General features: G+C 43.5%; 1 protein-coding gene across 2 annotated transcripts in view; it reads right to left on the reverse strand.

Annotated features, from left to right (window-relative positions):
- Nucleotides 1–513: 513 nt before the first annotated feature.
- The window catches only part of LOC116723803 (synaptic vesicle glycoprotein 2C-like), a 74,951-nt gene continuing 60,901 nt past the window's right edge, over nucleotides 514–14,563 (reverse strand). For both annotated transcript variants that reach the window (XM_032568956.1, XM_032568957.1), the window contains 4 exons: nucleotides 9,050–9,183; nucleotides 6,890–7,093; nucleotides 6,593–6,752; nucleotides 514–4,695 (listed from right to left, as the gene is read on the reverse strand). In XM_032568956.1, coding sequence (XP_032424847.1) covers nucleotides 4,512–4,695; nucleotides 6,593–6,752; nucleotides 6,890–7,093; nucleotides 9,050–9,183 — 682 coding nt within the window. In that variant the 3' untranslated portion in view covers nucleotides 514–4,511. The remainder of the gene's footprint in view (nucleotides 4,696–6,592; nucleotides 6,753–6,889; nucleotides 7,094–9,049; nucleotides 9,184–14,563) is intronic.

Here is a 14,563-nt window from a genome sequence, read left to right on the forward strand (position 1 = left end):
ATTTCACATGAGGGAAAGAAAAAGTAGAGACTGTGGGAAAATGGCAGAAATTGCTTATATTAGAAGGCCAAATTTTACACCAAATTTAGTAATTTGGCAAGAGGCAACTATATACACATCCTTCTCCTACTCTTCTTCTAGACTCTGGATTCCCAAATGATGTACAAAATTCACATTAAATCTTTAAATTAAACTTTGGACCAACAACAGTTCAGCCATTTTTCTTCTAACCCATATAAGACATGATGTTCCATCTTGTTCATGAGGTGGCTTAACACAAGAAAATGGACAGTTGTTAGTTTTTCTTTCCATTCAGCTGTAGCTATCTTAGGACAGCCAGCTAGCTTCCTTAGCAATCTCTCCTTGTGGCTTACCGTCCTTGTAGAGAGTACGAGCCCATAATTGTCAATAAAGAGCTTCGTAAAACGAAGAGGAAGCTATTTCTATTAATTGTATTCAAATGGTGCCACCTGGTGGTTTATTCGGAGAATGTAATAAAAAGCCCCACAACTCTTCAAATGAAACTCTTTATTCAGTTTGTGGAATCCATCTTTAACGCCTCATTCTCTTTTCTTATCAAAATAAATCATGTCAAGGACACGTAAATTGTTTTACACACAATCCCAAACTTTGTTCGGCAGCAAAGGTCCTCGAATCTGACGCTTGCCGTAACTTGTTGCTCAATTCCGGCAACAACATTTCCGGCTCCCAAATGTTATAATTCGTCTAACTAAAAACTCTCTGGACGCAGATTCGAGCATCTCTGCTGGGTGAACAGTTTGCGGGACGTACATTTTTAGCGCCAGCACGCGCTCTCACGGCTTCGTGGGCATCCGTCCACAACACATCTGACGACACGCAGCAGCGGTACATTCATTAACCCGGGAAAACGCGTCTCCTAACCCGCACAGAGGAACAACGAAGATACAGAAAAATGGCTGGAGAGCGAGAGGGGGGGGGACACACACACAACATGGAGACTTTAGTAACAAACATGCAGGATTTTTGTGAGACGTTTGTTCGGCACAAGTCGGAGCTGCAAGGGTAAAAAGCGCTAAACGCGGTAAAGAGAAGTTTTTAAATCTGGTAAAACACCTAAAGACAGAAAAGCCGTCCAATTTACTAGGGCCATTATAGGCGAAGGAGTAAATTTACGCCAAAAAATTCAGAGAAAACTTTGAAAAGTCAAAACTTTCTGAGTTTTTCCTTGCAATGTTCGACTTACTGGACCTCACAAATTTCTTCACTTTTCTATAAAATTTCTAACATTAATCTCAAAATTTCCGAGTGTTTTGATGGAAATATGCTCCCGTTTTTTCTAACTACCATGGCCCTAACATGCTGTAGTAGGATTTATTAATGACAAATAAATAAATAAACTATTAAGAATGAAAGCACTACCAAATTGGGAAATGCATTGTGTTACTGAACATTTCCAGATATGAGGGTTTATCCTTAAATCCCATTGCACAATCGAAGTACTGTTAGCATAGCAGCAAGCATGACGTTCAGACGATGCTGTTGATCATTTTAGTTTGCTCAAATGCCCTCCATACAATAAAAATGGAGGTATCCCTCTAGAAAGAGTACATTAGCAGCGTTTCAAATTGAGTTGTTACGGTTATCTAGAGGAAACTCCTAAAACTTCAAAACACCATTTCTAAAATTATTTACTTGCTTGAGACTCGCAGACCGTTGAAACATTTGCTCTCATTGTGCTGAGATCTAAACATAAAAATAAAAATTGCACAACAGACTTAAACAGTCGGCCGTTTAGCAAATATAATCTGCTAAAATTTTTGAGAGCTAACAGCATAGACATGGCTTTTATTGTTGGTAAAGGATGTTAGCTAAACCTTTTGTACAGCACACTTGAATGGTTAAAAAACAAAGGAAAAAATTTGAGTGTCAGAACCTTCACGCACACACACATCAATAAGGAACCAAAGGAGGAAATAAAAGCAAGAAAGAGCAGCAAAGCATCCAGCAGAGGTTTGGAAGAAGAGCTGGGCTAGACAGAGAGAGAGGCACAAGTTCAGAGAAAGGCTTTTGAGTTTCACAGGGAGCAGCAGCAAGGCAGAGGAGGTCAACACAGGACACAGAGGACCAAGAGACACCGTGAGCAAACCGACAGGAGAAAGATAGAAAGAAAGAGAAGCACAAGTTTAGACACCGACAGAAATGTCCTGTGGCGTAGATTCTTTACAGAAGAGCGAAGCCCTTCGTGGCGAGCTTGACGCCGCGACACGTACAGAGACACGAAGAGAGGAAGAGACAGGAAGCATTCAGACAAAAAGGACTCTACTCCCAAAAGTCTCCACAGTAAAAAGCAGAAAATGTAAACTTTTTTTTAGTATTTAGAAATGTAGCTGCAGAAGTTGCCAGTTTTGACTAAACTACTTTATTATTGTTTCATTTTATTATTTTTTTACCTTATGACTTTGTCAGTCTTGCAATTTGCGTCAAAATGCTTGATGATCGTCAACCTTTCATTATATGTTCATCACCAAATGTATGTAGAACATATTTCCAGTTTCTAACTGGTGACTAGACACAATGAAGCACAAGAAGCCCAATGCTAAAACTATGAAAGGTTGTTAAGAGAGGTTTTGGAGCTTGCAGTTGGATTTGCATGAAACATGAAAGGATTGTTATAATTCTCAACAACATACGCCATGTTATCCAGCGTAGCAACACCCCAGTTTTAAAGATTTTAATACATAAATGACTCCACCAGTATTCATAAAACAAAACAAAAGCAAATGAAGTCAAAATGGGAACGATTGTGAAAAAAACACACCATAAATGTGTAAAAATAAGATGGTGTATTTGAGTCCTTACAAATAGAAAAAGCAAAGAAAAATTCTGCCCAAAAACGGAGAAATTTTTAGATGAACAAGTTTTCTAGAAACAATTTCTAAGATCCAAAAGTCAAACATTTGCAACTTTTGAAACTCAGCAAATTTCCAAAGTTGCATATTTTTGACTTTTCAAACTCAGTAATTTCCTTTTTTGTTTTGTTTTATTTTCTTGTAGAAAATTTCTGAACTTAATCTACAATGACTCTAATACGTCAACAGAGTAAAACCCTTGAATTTCAGTCGTGTACTTTCTTTTAATCATAACTTCAGGTTGAATTTTCCAGGGTCTAGTTTGGATTTTTTTTACTTTTAGTTTATTTTTTTCAAATCTGAGGGCATAACGTGCAATTCTAGAAAACAACCACTGGGTGTCACACTAGAGCAGCAGTGTACTATGCAAAAGCACCAGGTTACAGCAACGTTCACTCACGGAGCTCCAGCAGCCAGTAAACACTTTGCCAGGCTGTTGAACATAGAGACATGTGGAAAAGTCTCTCTTTTCACCAAACTGTAACTTTCACGTCTTTTCAAATGATGAGATGCTACATCAGTGCAAAACTATGAAAGCTCAATTTCTGCATATGGAATTTACTCTAGAGGTTCCTTATAAAGAACCGCTTTGGAGAAGTTTTGTTATATTGATTTTATTTTGACCATAACAGCTGCTCCTGCTATGACAAATAAATAATAAATGAATAATAAAACAGAGCAGCTGTTAATGTAAAGGTTTTGTAAGAAGACTGACGCTATTAGTCATCTCTTGTCATTTTAATCTATCCAACTTCTAATAAATCTTCTTTGGTTTCTTGATGAACATTTGCGATATTAATATAACGGTCACTACTGATGTCATTGTAGGATACCATATAAAAAATAAACTTAATATACTTCAACAATATGTGGAAAATTATTATTTGAAAAGTAACAAAATATATTAAGCTAGTTTTAAAAAAATGGTTCATCACAGCCATATTTATTTCTGCTGACTTTTCAAAATATGACTGCACAACAGAAGTAGGTTCTGCCTTCCAAGGCGCATATGCATGAATAATTTAAGAGACATAAAGGCCAATGTTTGATGATTATGTTGTTTTGGTGATCGTTTGCAGCACTAATTGAAAAGCCGTGTTGTTTCTCAAAGTGCAAACTCATTAACTAGTCATAGAGCATGTAATTGTGTCTGTATATACTTTCTTTCTGAGCAGTACTGGGGAAGATATGAAAGGTTGCTGAAACACCAAGCCTTTTGCAGCTTTTGTACACACCGTTGTGGCTTGCATGTGTGAAAAAGCTTGTAGCTAATGAGCTGCTGTTTCATCTCCACTCATGAAGCCTTCTGCTTTAAACACCAACAGTTCTGGAAAAAAGTTAAACTGGCATCTGGTGCATCTGTAAGACAATTTTCCATACAAGCTTTCTCTGTAAAACTGCATTAGACTCTTAACCAGGTATTTTACTCAGAATCAACTGAACAATCATTACCTGTAATTTTGAGTTGTTGTGATGCTTAGCATTGTTTCTTTTAAATGAAATGCATTTGGGAAATGGCAGCAATAACTGTTTCAGTGATGTTTAAATAAACAATAGCTGAAAACCAAGTGTTCAGTAGGCTGAGTAAAAACCTGGTAAACCTGTTTTTTTGGCCGCCGTTCACATGAGGACGTTGGAACGTGTGTCTGGTAGTCGGAGGCCCACCAGTCCACCACCAACCAAAACAGCTGACGCCAGGAGAATAGGAATTGCCTTGGTGATGCCAACCAGGGAGCCAAAAATCAGGTTGCCAAGAACTGCTGCCAACTTACATATGGCGTTACAGAAGCCAAATCCTGTGCCCCTGAAGATCAAGAGACAAACAAAGCAGTCAGCCATGAACAAAATGTGTACCTTAGCTACAATCAAAAAGATCAGATGTTCAGTCACTCACTTATATTTAGTACCAGCTACTTACTGAGGACTTAAGTAAGGGTAGCCAGTGTCTTTTGTTTTTCCGACATCACTTTAGTGTGACTGTATTTAATAATTATCCGATGAGTATTCAGTTTCACTGCGTTGCTAGGAACACCTGGCCATTCCTCCAGAAGAGCATTTGTGAGGTCAGTGAGTAACCCACGCTCACAGTTCCCTTTGTAGTTCATCCCAAAGATCCTCCAACAGGTTGAGGGATTTGTCAAGTGTAGTTTCTCTACACCAAACCTCACATTTTCTTATAGACCTTACTTTGTGCACTGGTGTGCAGTTATGTTGGAACTGCAGGGACCATCTCCAAACTTCCCACAAAGTTGGGAGCAACAGAACTGGACAATAAATCAATAGGAATATATGTTGCGATAGACACTTGACCAATAGCTAATATGTCTGATTGAATGTTCAGATATATAAAATATTCACTGAACTCCAATCCAAATCCGTACAGCATTCAGGGGGATGTAGGAAGGAGACAAACTTTAGCTGCTCAATCTCTAAAGTGGCAACAACAAATTGATTCACTCTGTGGTTACCTAGCAAAGTAACTCACTACTCACTTATTTAGTGAGTAGTGAGTAGTTCCTGTAAGGGGACTACTCACCAAGACAAGACTTCAAGAATAACCTTTCATTGTAATTCCTCCTTTCCCAAATTGTACACTTCACACAGTGTGGTAATGCAGCTACGAATTTCCCTTGTTTCCACTCTTCTTGGGTCATATGCTTTACAGTGCTAGATGTGCCACTTTACATTGTACTTGGTGATGCAAGGCTTAAATGAAGCAGTTTGGCTCTCTGCACGCTGTTTTTGAGCTAATCTGAAAGTCACATATAGTTCGGAGATCTGCAGGAACTGGCATGGCAACTTTTGATGTTGCTGATTTTTGCTCACTGTGCCTTGCACTTGGCTGTTCTCCACTCTGTGATATTAGCTAGCCTAACACTCTGAGGCTGAACTGATGAGTTTTCAACTGGTTACACTTTGTTTGAATACCATGAGAGTTGACGGTGTGTAGTGGAACCACCGTTATTCGCAGCGGCCAGCGACCACAACTACCTACGAAGAGAATCTGAAGTCTGAAAATATAAAAATTGGCTGTTTTGCAAACATCAGACATTAGCATGTCAAGTAGCATTGCATTGCGAAGCTGAATTAAATTTTTTTTTCAAATATTTTAGACTTCTACTAAAAAAAATCCATGACAGAATACAGGGGGGTGATGACAAAGTTTTACAAACCAGAACTGAAGCCATTAGTTGTTTCCAATTAATACCTATACCTTTGTTGGGGACAGAAAGTGTGTGTCTCAAAGACACATCAGTGCTTACACCACTCTCCATCTTTCACCGTAGTGGACCAGAACAGCCTTTTACTTTCCTTCAACCACAGGTTATGAAACAAGTGCTTTGGTTATCTTGTGTTATAACTGAGACAATCTGTTCAATAATCAGCCATCAATCGATTAACAACCCACTCTCCTCAGTTTTTCTGTCCTATCACAACATTGGCTGGTGAACTGATATGGCCCAATGCTGCCCCAGTTTAATGGTCAGTTTGCAGATTTGTTGAATTTTCTCACATTTTCTCTTTTTTTATTGTCTTTCATATTGTCACTTTTGATATCCTGCTGTCGCCAGGTGAGAAAACTAGGGTTACTGTCGTAGAATATCAGTAAGTGAACCACTTGTACTTAAAATATACAAAACAAGGCTTGGCACTCATTCATCAAGTCGTACTACTAAACTTAATTGAGTAGTGTAACTCACCTCCTGTCTGTAGGGTACAACTCAGTGGTAACTACATCCAGGGAGTTCCACGCAGAGATACTGAGACCGTTGTAGAGACAGAGCATGAAGATCATCATGGACTCAGAGGTGCCGAACCAAAGAAAAAAGCAGCTGATTCCTGATAGCACCATGGAGCCTCCTGGAGGACAGCGTATAGAACATCCTTTATAAATGGCCCACATTTGTGTCACTGGGGGTCATTACAGATGCCTAGGTTGGCGTCCAGAGACCAACGGGTCATTTTTGCACAAAAGTCAGAGCAGATCCTGGACCTACCTAACATGCTGAGGCGCCCTATCTTGTCCATGAGGAGAGCGGAAACGATGTTCCCCGGCAACACGGCCAGCGTTCCCAGGAAGTTGACGAAGTAGACCCAGTAGGCGCTGTAATCGTCGTCAAACGTCATCTGACAACCGGTTTTGTTGTGGTGGAAGGAGCTGTTGATCACTCTTGAATTTGTCAACTTGGCATCATCTACGTCTGTAGAAAGCAGCATAAATGATCAGTTGAAAGGTCCATGGATTAAAATCAACATGAATTTCTGGCATTGAGTCCAGGAAAAATGCATTTCCACCAAGCTTAACGGTTTATTAAAGGTGCACGTTTTTATACGTATGAGTTTCTGAGGCAACTAAGGCCAACTAAGACCTTCCATTTCTTTTTTTTTTATAAACCATATTCAAAAGTAAACTCAATGAAAAATACCCTAATTTCACAGAATGTAGAGAACCTTATAGATCTTCTGTAATGTGCAGGTGTTTTCCCTCCCATCATTATAAGAAGTGAAACAAACCTGCCTGCTGCAAAATTGAACATCATTATACTTCAGCAGCTGCTGCGGTGAGAAAACATTCTCTCCAAACCCAAACACACATGTACACACACCATCCACCGTCCGTTCTTATCCCGTCTCTCCTCATTTCGTCTTTTTCTCTTCACCATTTTTCCAGACATATTGCTGGGAGCAATGAGACTTCATTTCCCAGAGGGCTTTACCGGCAAACTTGACATGGCCTCACAGTTTCCATGTTCAGCGCTTTCACAGAGCGCTGGAGGGAACTGTTTTTCTCGCATGGTGCTCCCACAAGGTCTGATTCAGCTCCGCTTCTCTCAGATCATTTCATGCCTCTGCTGCTTTCGTTTTGCTTCAAGTCCAGAGTTTTGTGTGTGTGTGTGTGTGTGTGTTTCACAAGCTTCTAAATGACTAGGCAGAACCTCAAAAAACAGAGAAAAAATTCACTTTTGACTTTTATTTTGGTCACTTTCATGAAATTTAAGTGATGAATTAACAGGGATGTGTAATTTCTGTAGCCACTTTGAGACAAAAGTACTAGGTATGCAAACGATTTATCGACTTCTTATATTACAATGAATTCCAATTGATTAACTAATACCGCTAAGGCCAGTCTGTTTCAAACTTTGCAAACAACCGTTTATATGCATGTGCTAAGTGCGACAGGATGCTGCACCCCACGCTGACTAACTGCATCTTAACACCCAAAATAAAGGAAAATTCCAAAATCTAGAACTATGACATAAAAAGGTGTCATCGTTTTAATTTCATTTATTTTGGTAGGGACAATGCACATTAATTAACGGCCAGAATTGGCCAGAAGGTTGTTTTTCATCTGCTGTCTGTGAACAATGAGTAATTTGTCTTGGTGAAAACAAACGAAGGTTATACAAACGAGGCTAAAATTAGCCTTTATTGTCTGGAATGTTATTTGGGATGGTCTGGTTTCTTTCTTGTTTTTCCATCTTTTGATGATGTTTTCACTCGGCAATGTTTCCGTTTAGGTTTAGGCTGCCTTCATGTCTCCCTGAAGGAGAACGTACTGATAGGCCTGTCACGATATTTTGCTAGACGATAAATTGTCCAAGGAGTTGTTGTGATAAACCATAATATCGCTGTTTTGAGACCTTTTTCAAGTAATATAATGGAAATGGCAAAAAATAATGCAAGAACACATTTGCAAAGATCAATAAACTTTAAATTAATAACAAACATTTCACACTGAAACTGGAAGACATTTTAAATATCCAAAATAAATAAACAAAACAATAGAAACAATAAGTAAAATGAAATATGAAATCTCTGGAAACACAATTGTCCTTCAAAAAAAAAAAAAAAAAGGGGGCTCGTTGAGACTGAAGACGTTTGTCATCCAGTTTTGGTAGAAAAAGAGAAAAACGATGAATCGTGCAAATAGAAATTATTGCGTTCGCTTTAATTTATCATGCAATAAATTGATTTATTGCTTATTGTGACAGGCCTACATACTAAACCCCAATGGAACCTCCCTTACCTATGTGAAGGGGGAAAAAACCCTGAATCCAACATGTCAAATACAGCTTTCCCTAAGAGAAAGGTTAAACATCTCAGTTGAGTTACTGCACTTTTTAGAGGAACAGCCCAAGTTGGAGGAACCGACTCACCGGTGTTGTAAAAGAAAGAGTCCACGAAGGTGCAGTTTTTGAAGGAGGATCCCACTGAGGAAACGTCCTCAAAATAGCAGTTGATAAAAGACGAGTCTATAAACGTCACCGCCTTGAACTTCATGTTGAGAAACCTGGGAGGAGATAGAAAGAAAAACTGTAAAATCCATTATAGCAAGAATAAAAAAAAAAGATATCTAACATTCTCCTGATGCCAGCCGGTGCTGATACAGAATTATTTCCCCTAGAAAAGAAGCATGTTGGTCTTACTAGCATCACCGACATGCAGAGTTGCTTTTTTCGCTAAATGTGCCGACCTCAAACACGGAGTTCTGAATAAATTGCTTCTGTGTAGCTGGAGTATTGAATTTCTAAAAGCTTACTGTTTAGACATCTAGACTGAAAGACATTATTTGATGTCCCTTTGGGATCAATAAAGTATTTTTGAATTTGAAATGGAAAGTTATGATGATAAATGTTGCTGGATTATACATTGCCCCGGCAATTATAATATTATTTTGAGACCATTTTCAGGTAATATATTGTTAATGGCATGATAATGTAAATTCACCCTCTCAAAGACTAATACTGGAAGATTAATCTTACCGGCCACTAGAAGATGTTTTAAAATATCCAAAATTGAAGGGACATTTCAGTTGCTGTACGTTTTTGTTGGACAAGGAACTGAAACTTAAAGCTGAGTTCATGTTTGTGAAGATGAAAAACGTATTTTGCCTTTTGATGGACTGCATAAAAACAATCATTTCCAGAACACAATCTGCGTGGAGTGAAAGTTGGACTTTGAACTTCACCTTTAATCTATGTTTCACTCTCTGCTGTCTCATCTGCTGCGGGTGCAGAAAACCGCATCGTGACTTGTCAGTGGAACCAGAACAACAGATAGCATTTCTTCAGTACAAGCGTTTCTTTAAAGGCTCCACATTGAACACGTTGCCTTCATGTTCTGCACGGCTCTGTCCTGATTCTGCCATTGCCCCACAGAAACACAGTTTTTCTCCCTACTCATCGATCGACTTGAGCCCGTGACTCAGAGGTAGCATAGCTTTGTCGTGATGCTAACTGAGAACAGGAACTCTAGCAGAATGCAGTGCAGGAGTTTTCCTACTCCTTTAACTTCCCCACGTTTTGTGAAGCGACAACCACAAAACGTCAAATGCACCAAGAGAAAACTTTACAAAAAAAAAAAAAGTAAATAAATTAAAGCTTGAAAAATGTGAACAGATCTGTCATGAGGTGTGGTGCGGGTTGGTGGTGAGGCAGACGCTATTGACCCAGATGAGATGAATAATGGATGTTTAATAGAAAATAAGTCCAGGAACAAGCAGCAGGCACAAGGAAACACTGACGAAACATAGACGAAAAATTGACGAGGACCCGACGAGGAACAAGGAACACAGGTGGAGTTAAATACACGGGAGGGTAATCACAGAAACGAGACACACCTGGGAACAATCAAGGGGAGGACAGGACAACGAAGAGACTAAGGACACAGAAAACTCTAAATAAACACAGAAAAACACAGATCCTGACAGTACCCCCCCCTCAAGGGCGGCTACTAGACGCCCAAAAAACAAAAACACAACAAGGGCGGGCGGAGGGGCGCTGGACGGCGGGCCAGAGTCCAAAATAACAAAAAACAACCCACCATTGCGGGCGGAAACACGGGAAGGGCCAAGAGTCCAAAAAGAAACAAAAAACTACCCACAGGGTGGGCGGAGGCAAAGGAGGCGGGAACCACGGAGGTGGTCCGGCGGTCGTCCGCGGCGGCGGGAACCACGGAGGTGGTCCGGCGGTCGACCGCGGCGCTGGAGGCGGGAACCACAGAGGCGGTCCGGCGGCCGTCCGCGGCGCTGGAGGCGGGAACCACGGAGGCGGTCCGGCGGCCGTCCGCGGCGCTGGAGGCGGGAACCACGGAGGCGGTCCGGCGGCCGTCCGCGGCGCTGGAGGCGGGAACCACGGAGGCGGTCCGGCGGCCGTCCGCGGCGCTGGAGGCGGCGATGATGAGTCCCGGGGGCCGCCCACAGACGGCGACGACGAGCCCCCCGAGGCAGGGTCTCGGTCGGAGCACAGGGGGTCTCGGTCTCAGGTGGAACACTGGGGGTCTCGGTCTCGGGTGGAACACTGGGGGTCTCGGTCTCGGGTGGAACACTGGGGGTCTCGGTCAGAACGGATAGGGACTGGGTCTCGGTCGGAACACTGGGGGTCTCGGTCTCTGGAGGAACGCTGGGGGTCAGAGTCTCTGGAGGAACGCAGAGGGTCAGAGTCTCTGGAGGAACGCAGAAGGTCAGGGTCTCTGGAGGAACGCAGAAGGTCAGGGTCTCTGGAGGAACGCAGAAGGTCAGGGTCTCTGGAGGAACGCAGAGGGTCTCGGTCTCGGGTGGAACGCAGAGGGTCTCTGGAGGAACGCAGGGAGTCTGAGTCGGAACGCAGGGAGTCTCTGGAGGAACACAGAGGGTCAGGGTCGGAACGCAGGGAGTCTCGGAAGGAACGCTGGGGGTCTGGGTCTCGGAAGGAACACTGGGAGTCTCGGAAGGAACACTGGGAGTCTCGGAAGGTGCGCCGGCTGGAACACCGGCTGATTCGGCCTCGGGTGCGCCGGCTGGAACGCCGGCTGATTCGGCCTCGGGTGCGCCGGCTGGAGGTGAGCCGGAGCGGAGCCTCGGGGCCGGTTGCGGGGGCGAGCCGGAGCGGAGCCTCGGGGCCGGTTGCGGGGGCGAGCCGGAGCGGAGCCTCGGGGCCGGTTGCGGGGGCGAGCCGGAGCGGAGCCTCGGGGCCGGTTGCGGGGGCGAGCCGGAGCGGAGCCTGGGAACCGGCTGCGGGGGCGAGCCGCAGCGAAGCCTGGGAACCGGCTGCGGGGGCGAGCCGCAGCGAAGCCTTGGAAACGGCTGCGGGGGCGAGCCGCAGCGAAGCCTTGGAAACGGCTGCGGGGGCGAGCCGCAGCGAAGCCTGGGAAACGGCTGCGGGTCCGGAAAGCGACGAGGGGCCGGGTGCACCGGCGGCTCACGTCGCTGTCTCCGAGCGGGCAGCGGAGGTGGCGGCTCCGGAAAGCGACGAGGGGCCGGGTCTGCCGGCGGCTCACGTCGCTGTCTCCGGGCAGACAGCGGAGGTGACAGCTCCGGAAGGCGACGAGGGGCCGGGTCCACCGGCGGCTCACGTCGCTGTCTCCGGGCTGACCGTGGAGGTGGCGGCTCCGGAAAGCGACGAGGGGCCGGGTCTGCCGGCGGCTCACGTCGCTGTCTCCGGGCAGACAGCGGAGGTGGCGGCTCCGGAAAGCGACGAGGGGCCGGCTCCACCGGCGGCTCACGTCGCTGTCTCCGGGCTGACCGTGGAGGTGGCGGCTCCGGAAAGCGACGAGGGGCCGGGTCTGCCGGCGGCTCACGTCGCTGTCTCCGGGCAGACAGCGGAGGTGGCGGCTCCGGAAAGCGACGAGGGGCCGGCTCCACCGGCGGCTCACGTCGCTGGCTTCCCGGACGAAGGAATCTACGGGGGCCGTATCCGGGGGGTGCTAACACCAGTCTTGTCCCCCGGAATAGCTCCCGCTGCAGGTCGGCGAGGGCTTCAGTCAGCTCCCTCTCCTCCCTGCCGGATCTCCGCCTCGGTCCGCTCCGCCTTTTGGGAGGGAACCTCACTCCAGCTGCGTCCATTACCAAGCGAGCCTCACCGTTCGGTATGGTCGGGTCCTACTGTCATGAGGTGTGGTGCGGGTTGGTGGTGAGGCAGACGCTATTGACCCAGATGAGATGAATAATGGATGTTTAATAGAAAATAAGTCCAGGAACAAGCAGCAGGCACAAGGAAACACTGACGAAACATAGACGAAAAATTGACGAGGACCCGACGAGGAACAAGGAACACAGGTGGAGTTAAATACACGAGAGGGTAATCACAGAAACGAGACACACCTGGGAACAATCAAGGGGAGGACAGGACAACGAAGAGACTAAGGACACAGAAAACTCTAAATAAACACAGAAAAACACAGATCCTGACAAGATCCAAGAGATGTGAATAATTTTAAAAACCACTGGAAATGCCCTCAATGTTGTCAACTTCCTAAAATAAAATTGCCCCTTTTTTTTTTTTTTTTTGCCAAAACTGATTTTGGGAACAAAAAAAAAATTTTTACAAAAGAAGCTTTATTCAAAACAAACAAACAAACAAAGAGAACTCACTATCGTCAGAAAATGACCTATATGTCATTATTTTATGTAGCTGATTACATGTAACTTTCATGTTTTCAGTGATTTAACTGTATATCTAATATTTCAGGCATTATTTATACTCAAACATAATTTATATCTTAATTCCTTATTTAGTGCGTCTTTAAATCTTTTTAATTTGATGTACTAGGATTTAAAAAAAATCATTTTGGTTTGAGCTTCTTGAAGCAGATGTTTCAGTCTCTATGAAGCTTTTATTTGTTGCAGCTGTTTTCCTTATGAAATCACATAAATGTCTGTATCTTATTTTTTTTTTTTAAACTAATAACGGAGGTAAATTAGCATTTTGCTAAGTCTGGTATATTTACAACATTCTACATCCATTAATATGCATTGACCTTTTTAAATAAGTCAATATTTAAAAGCAACTTTTTATTATTTAATAATACAATCTGTTGCATGTAGCGTTCCCCACCACGGTTGTGTTGGTGTGCATTTACCCTGCCGTATCACCTTCTCTCTGCCCTTTGTATAAATGAACCTTGTCGTCAGGTGTGTGTGTGTGTGTGTGTGTGTGTGTGTGAGAGAGAGAGATAGAGAGAAAGGGAAGAGGGCAGAGAAATGGACCGGGTATGTTACAAGGCTTTTAATTTCCTGGTGTTTGGGGAAGATAAAGGAGGCAGGATTAATATTACCTGTTGTGGACGTTCGAGGGAATGACAAATAGCGCCGCTGTCCCACTTCAGGACGAGCACCTTTAGCGACGGCGCAGTGCGCTACGCTGCGGCTGCATTTATTTTTAATTCAAGGAAGTTGGACTGTAAACTCAGGACTTCAGTCAATGCCATGGAAATCTGACACGGGAATACGTCAAGAAACAGAAGATTTTATCCGGCGCTTTCAATCGCAAACCTCTAGTAAAGAGAGATCTGAAGGGAAAACGTGCTATTTCAGCACCAGAAATCATTAAATACTTGGAAAGTATGTAAGAGATAAATAACAATCAGCCTTTTTGAGCTTTTAAAAACAAATGTGGAATTTTAAAACAAATTTTCTGACAAAAGACAAAATATGATGTCCCAAAGTGAATAACATGATGTCTACATGCACTTTGCTTTTGTGAGGTCAGACAGTGTTGTTGGATGAGAAGCTCTGGCTCAGAGTTTCCGACCAAAATTTTCCAAAGTGGTTCTATCGGGTTCATCTATAGATCTATAGACTCTATAGTAAAGTAGCAGCATGCTTTACACTAATGCATCCAAAGCGTTGCATTGTACTCGGTTAGGTAAGACTGGAGCTGTTTAGTGATCGACACTTCGTTCCATGAAGCTTT

Source organism: Xiphophorus hellerii, chromosome 8 (assembly GCF_003331165.1).
Source record: "Xiphophorus hellerii strain 12219 chromosome 8, Xiphophorus_hellerii-4.1, whole genome shotgun sequence".
NCBI classification, from domain to species: domain Eukaryota; kingdom Metazoa; phylum Chordata; class Actinopteri; order Cyprinodontiformes; family Poeciliidae; genus Xiphophorus; species Xiphophorus hellerii.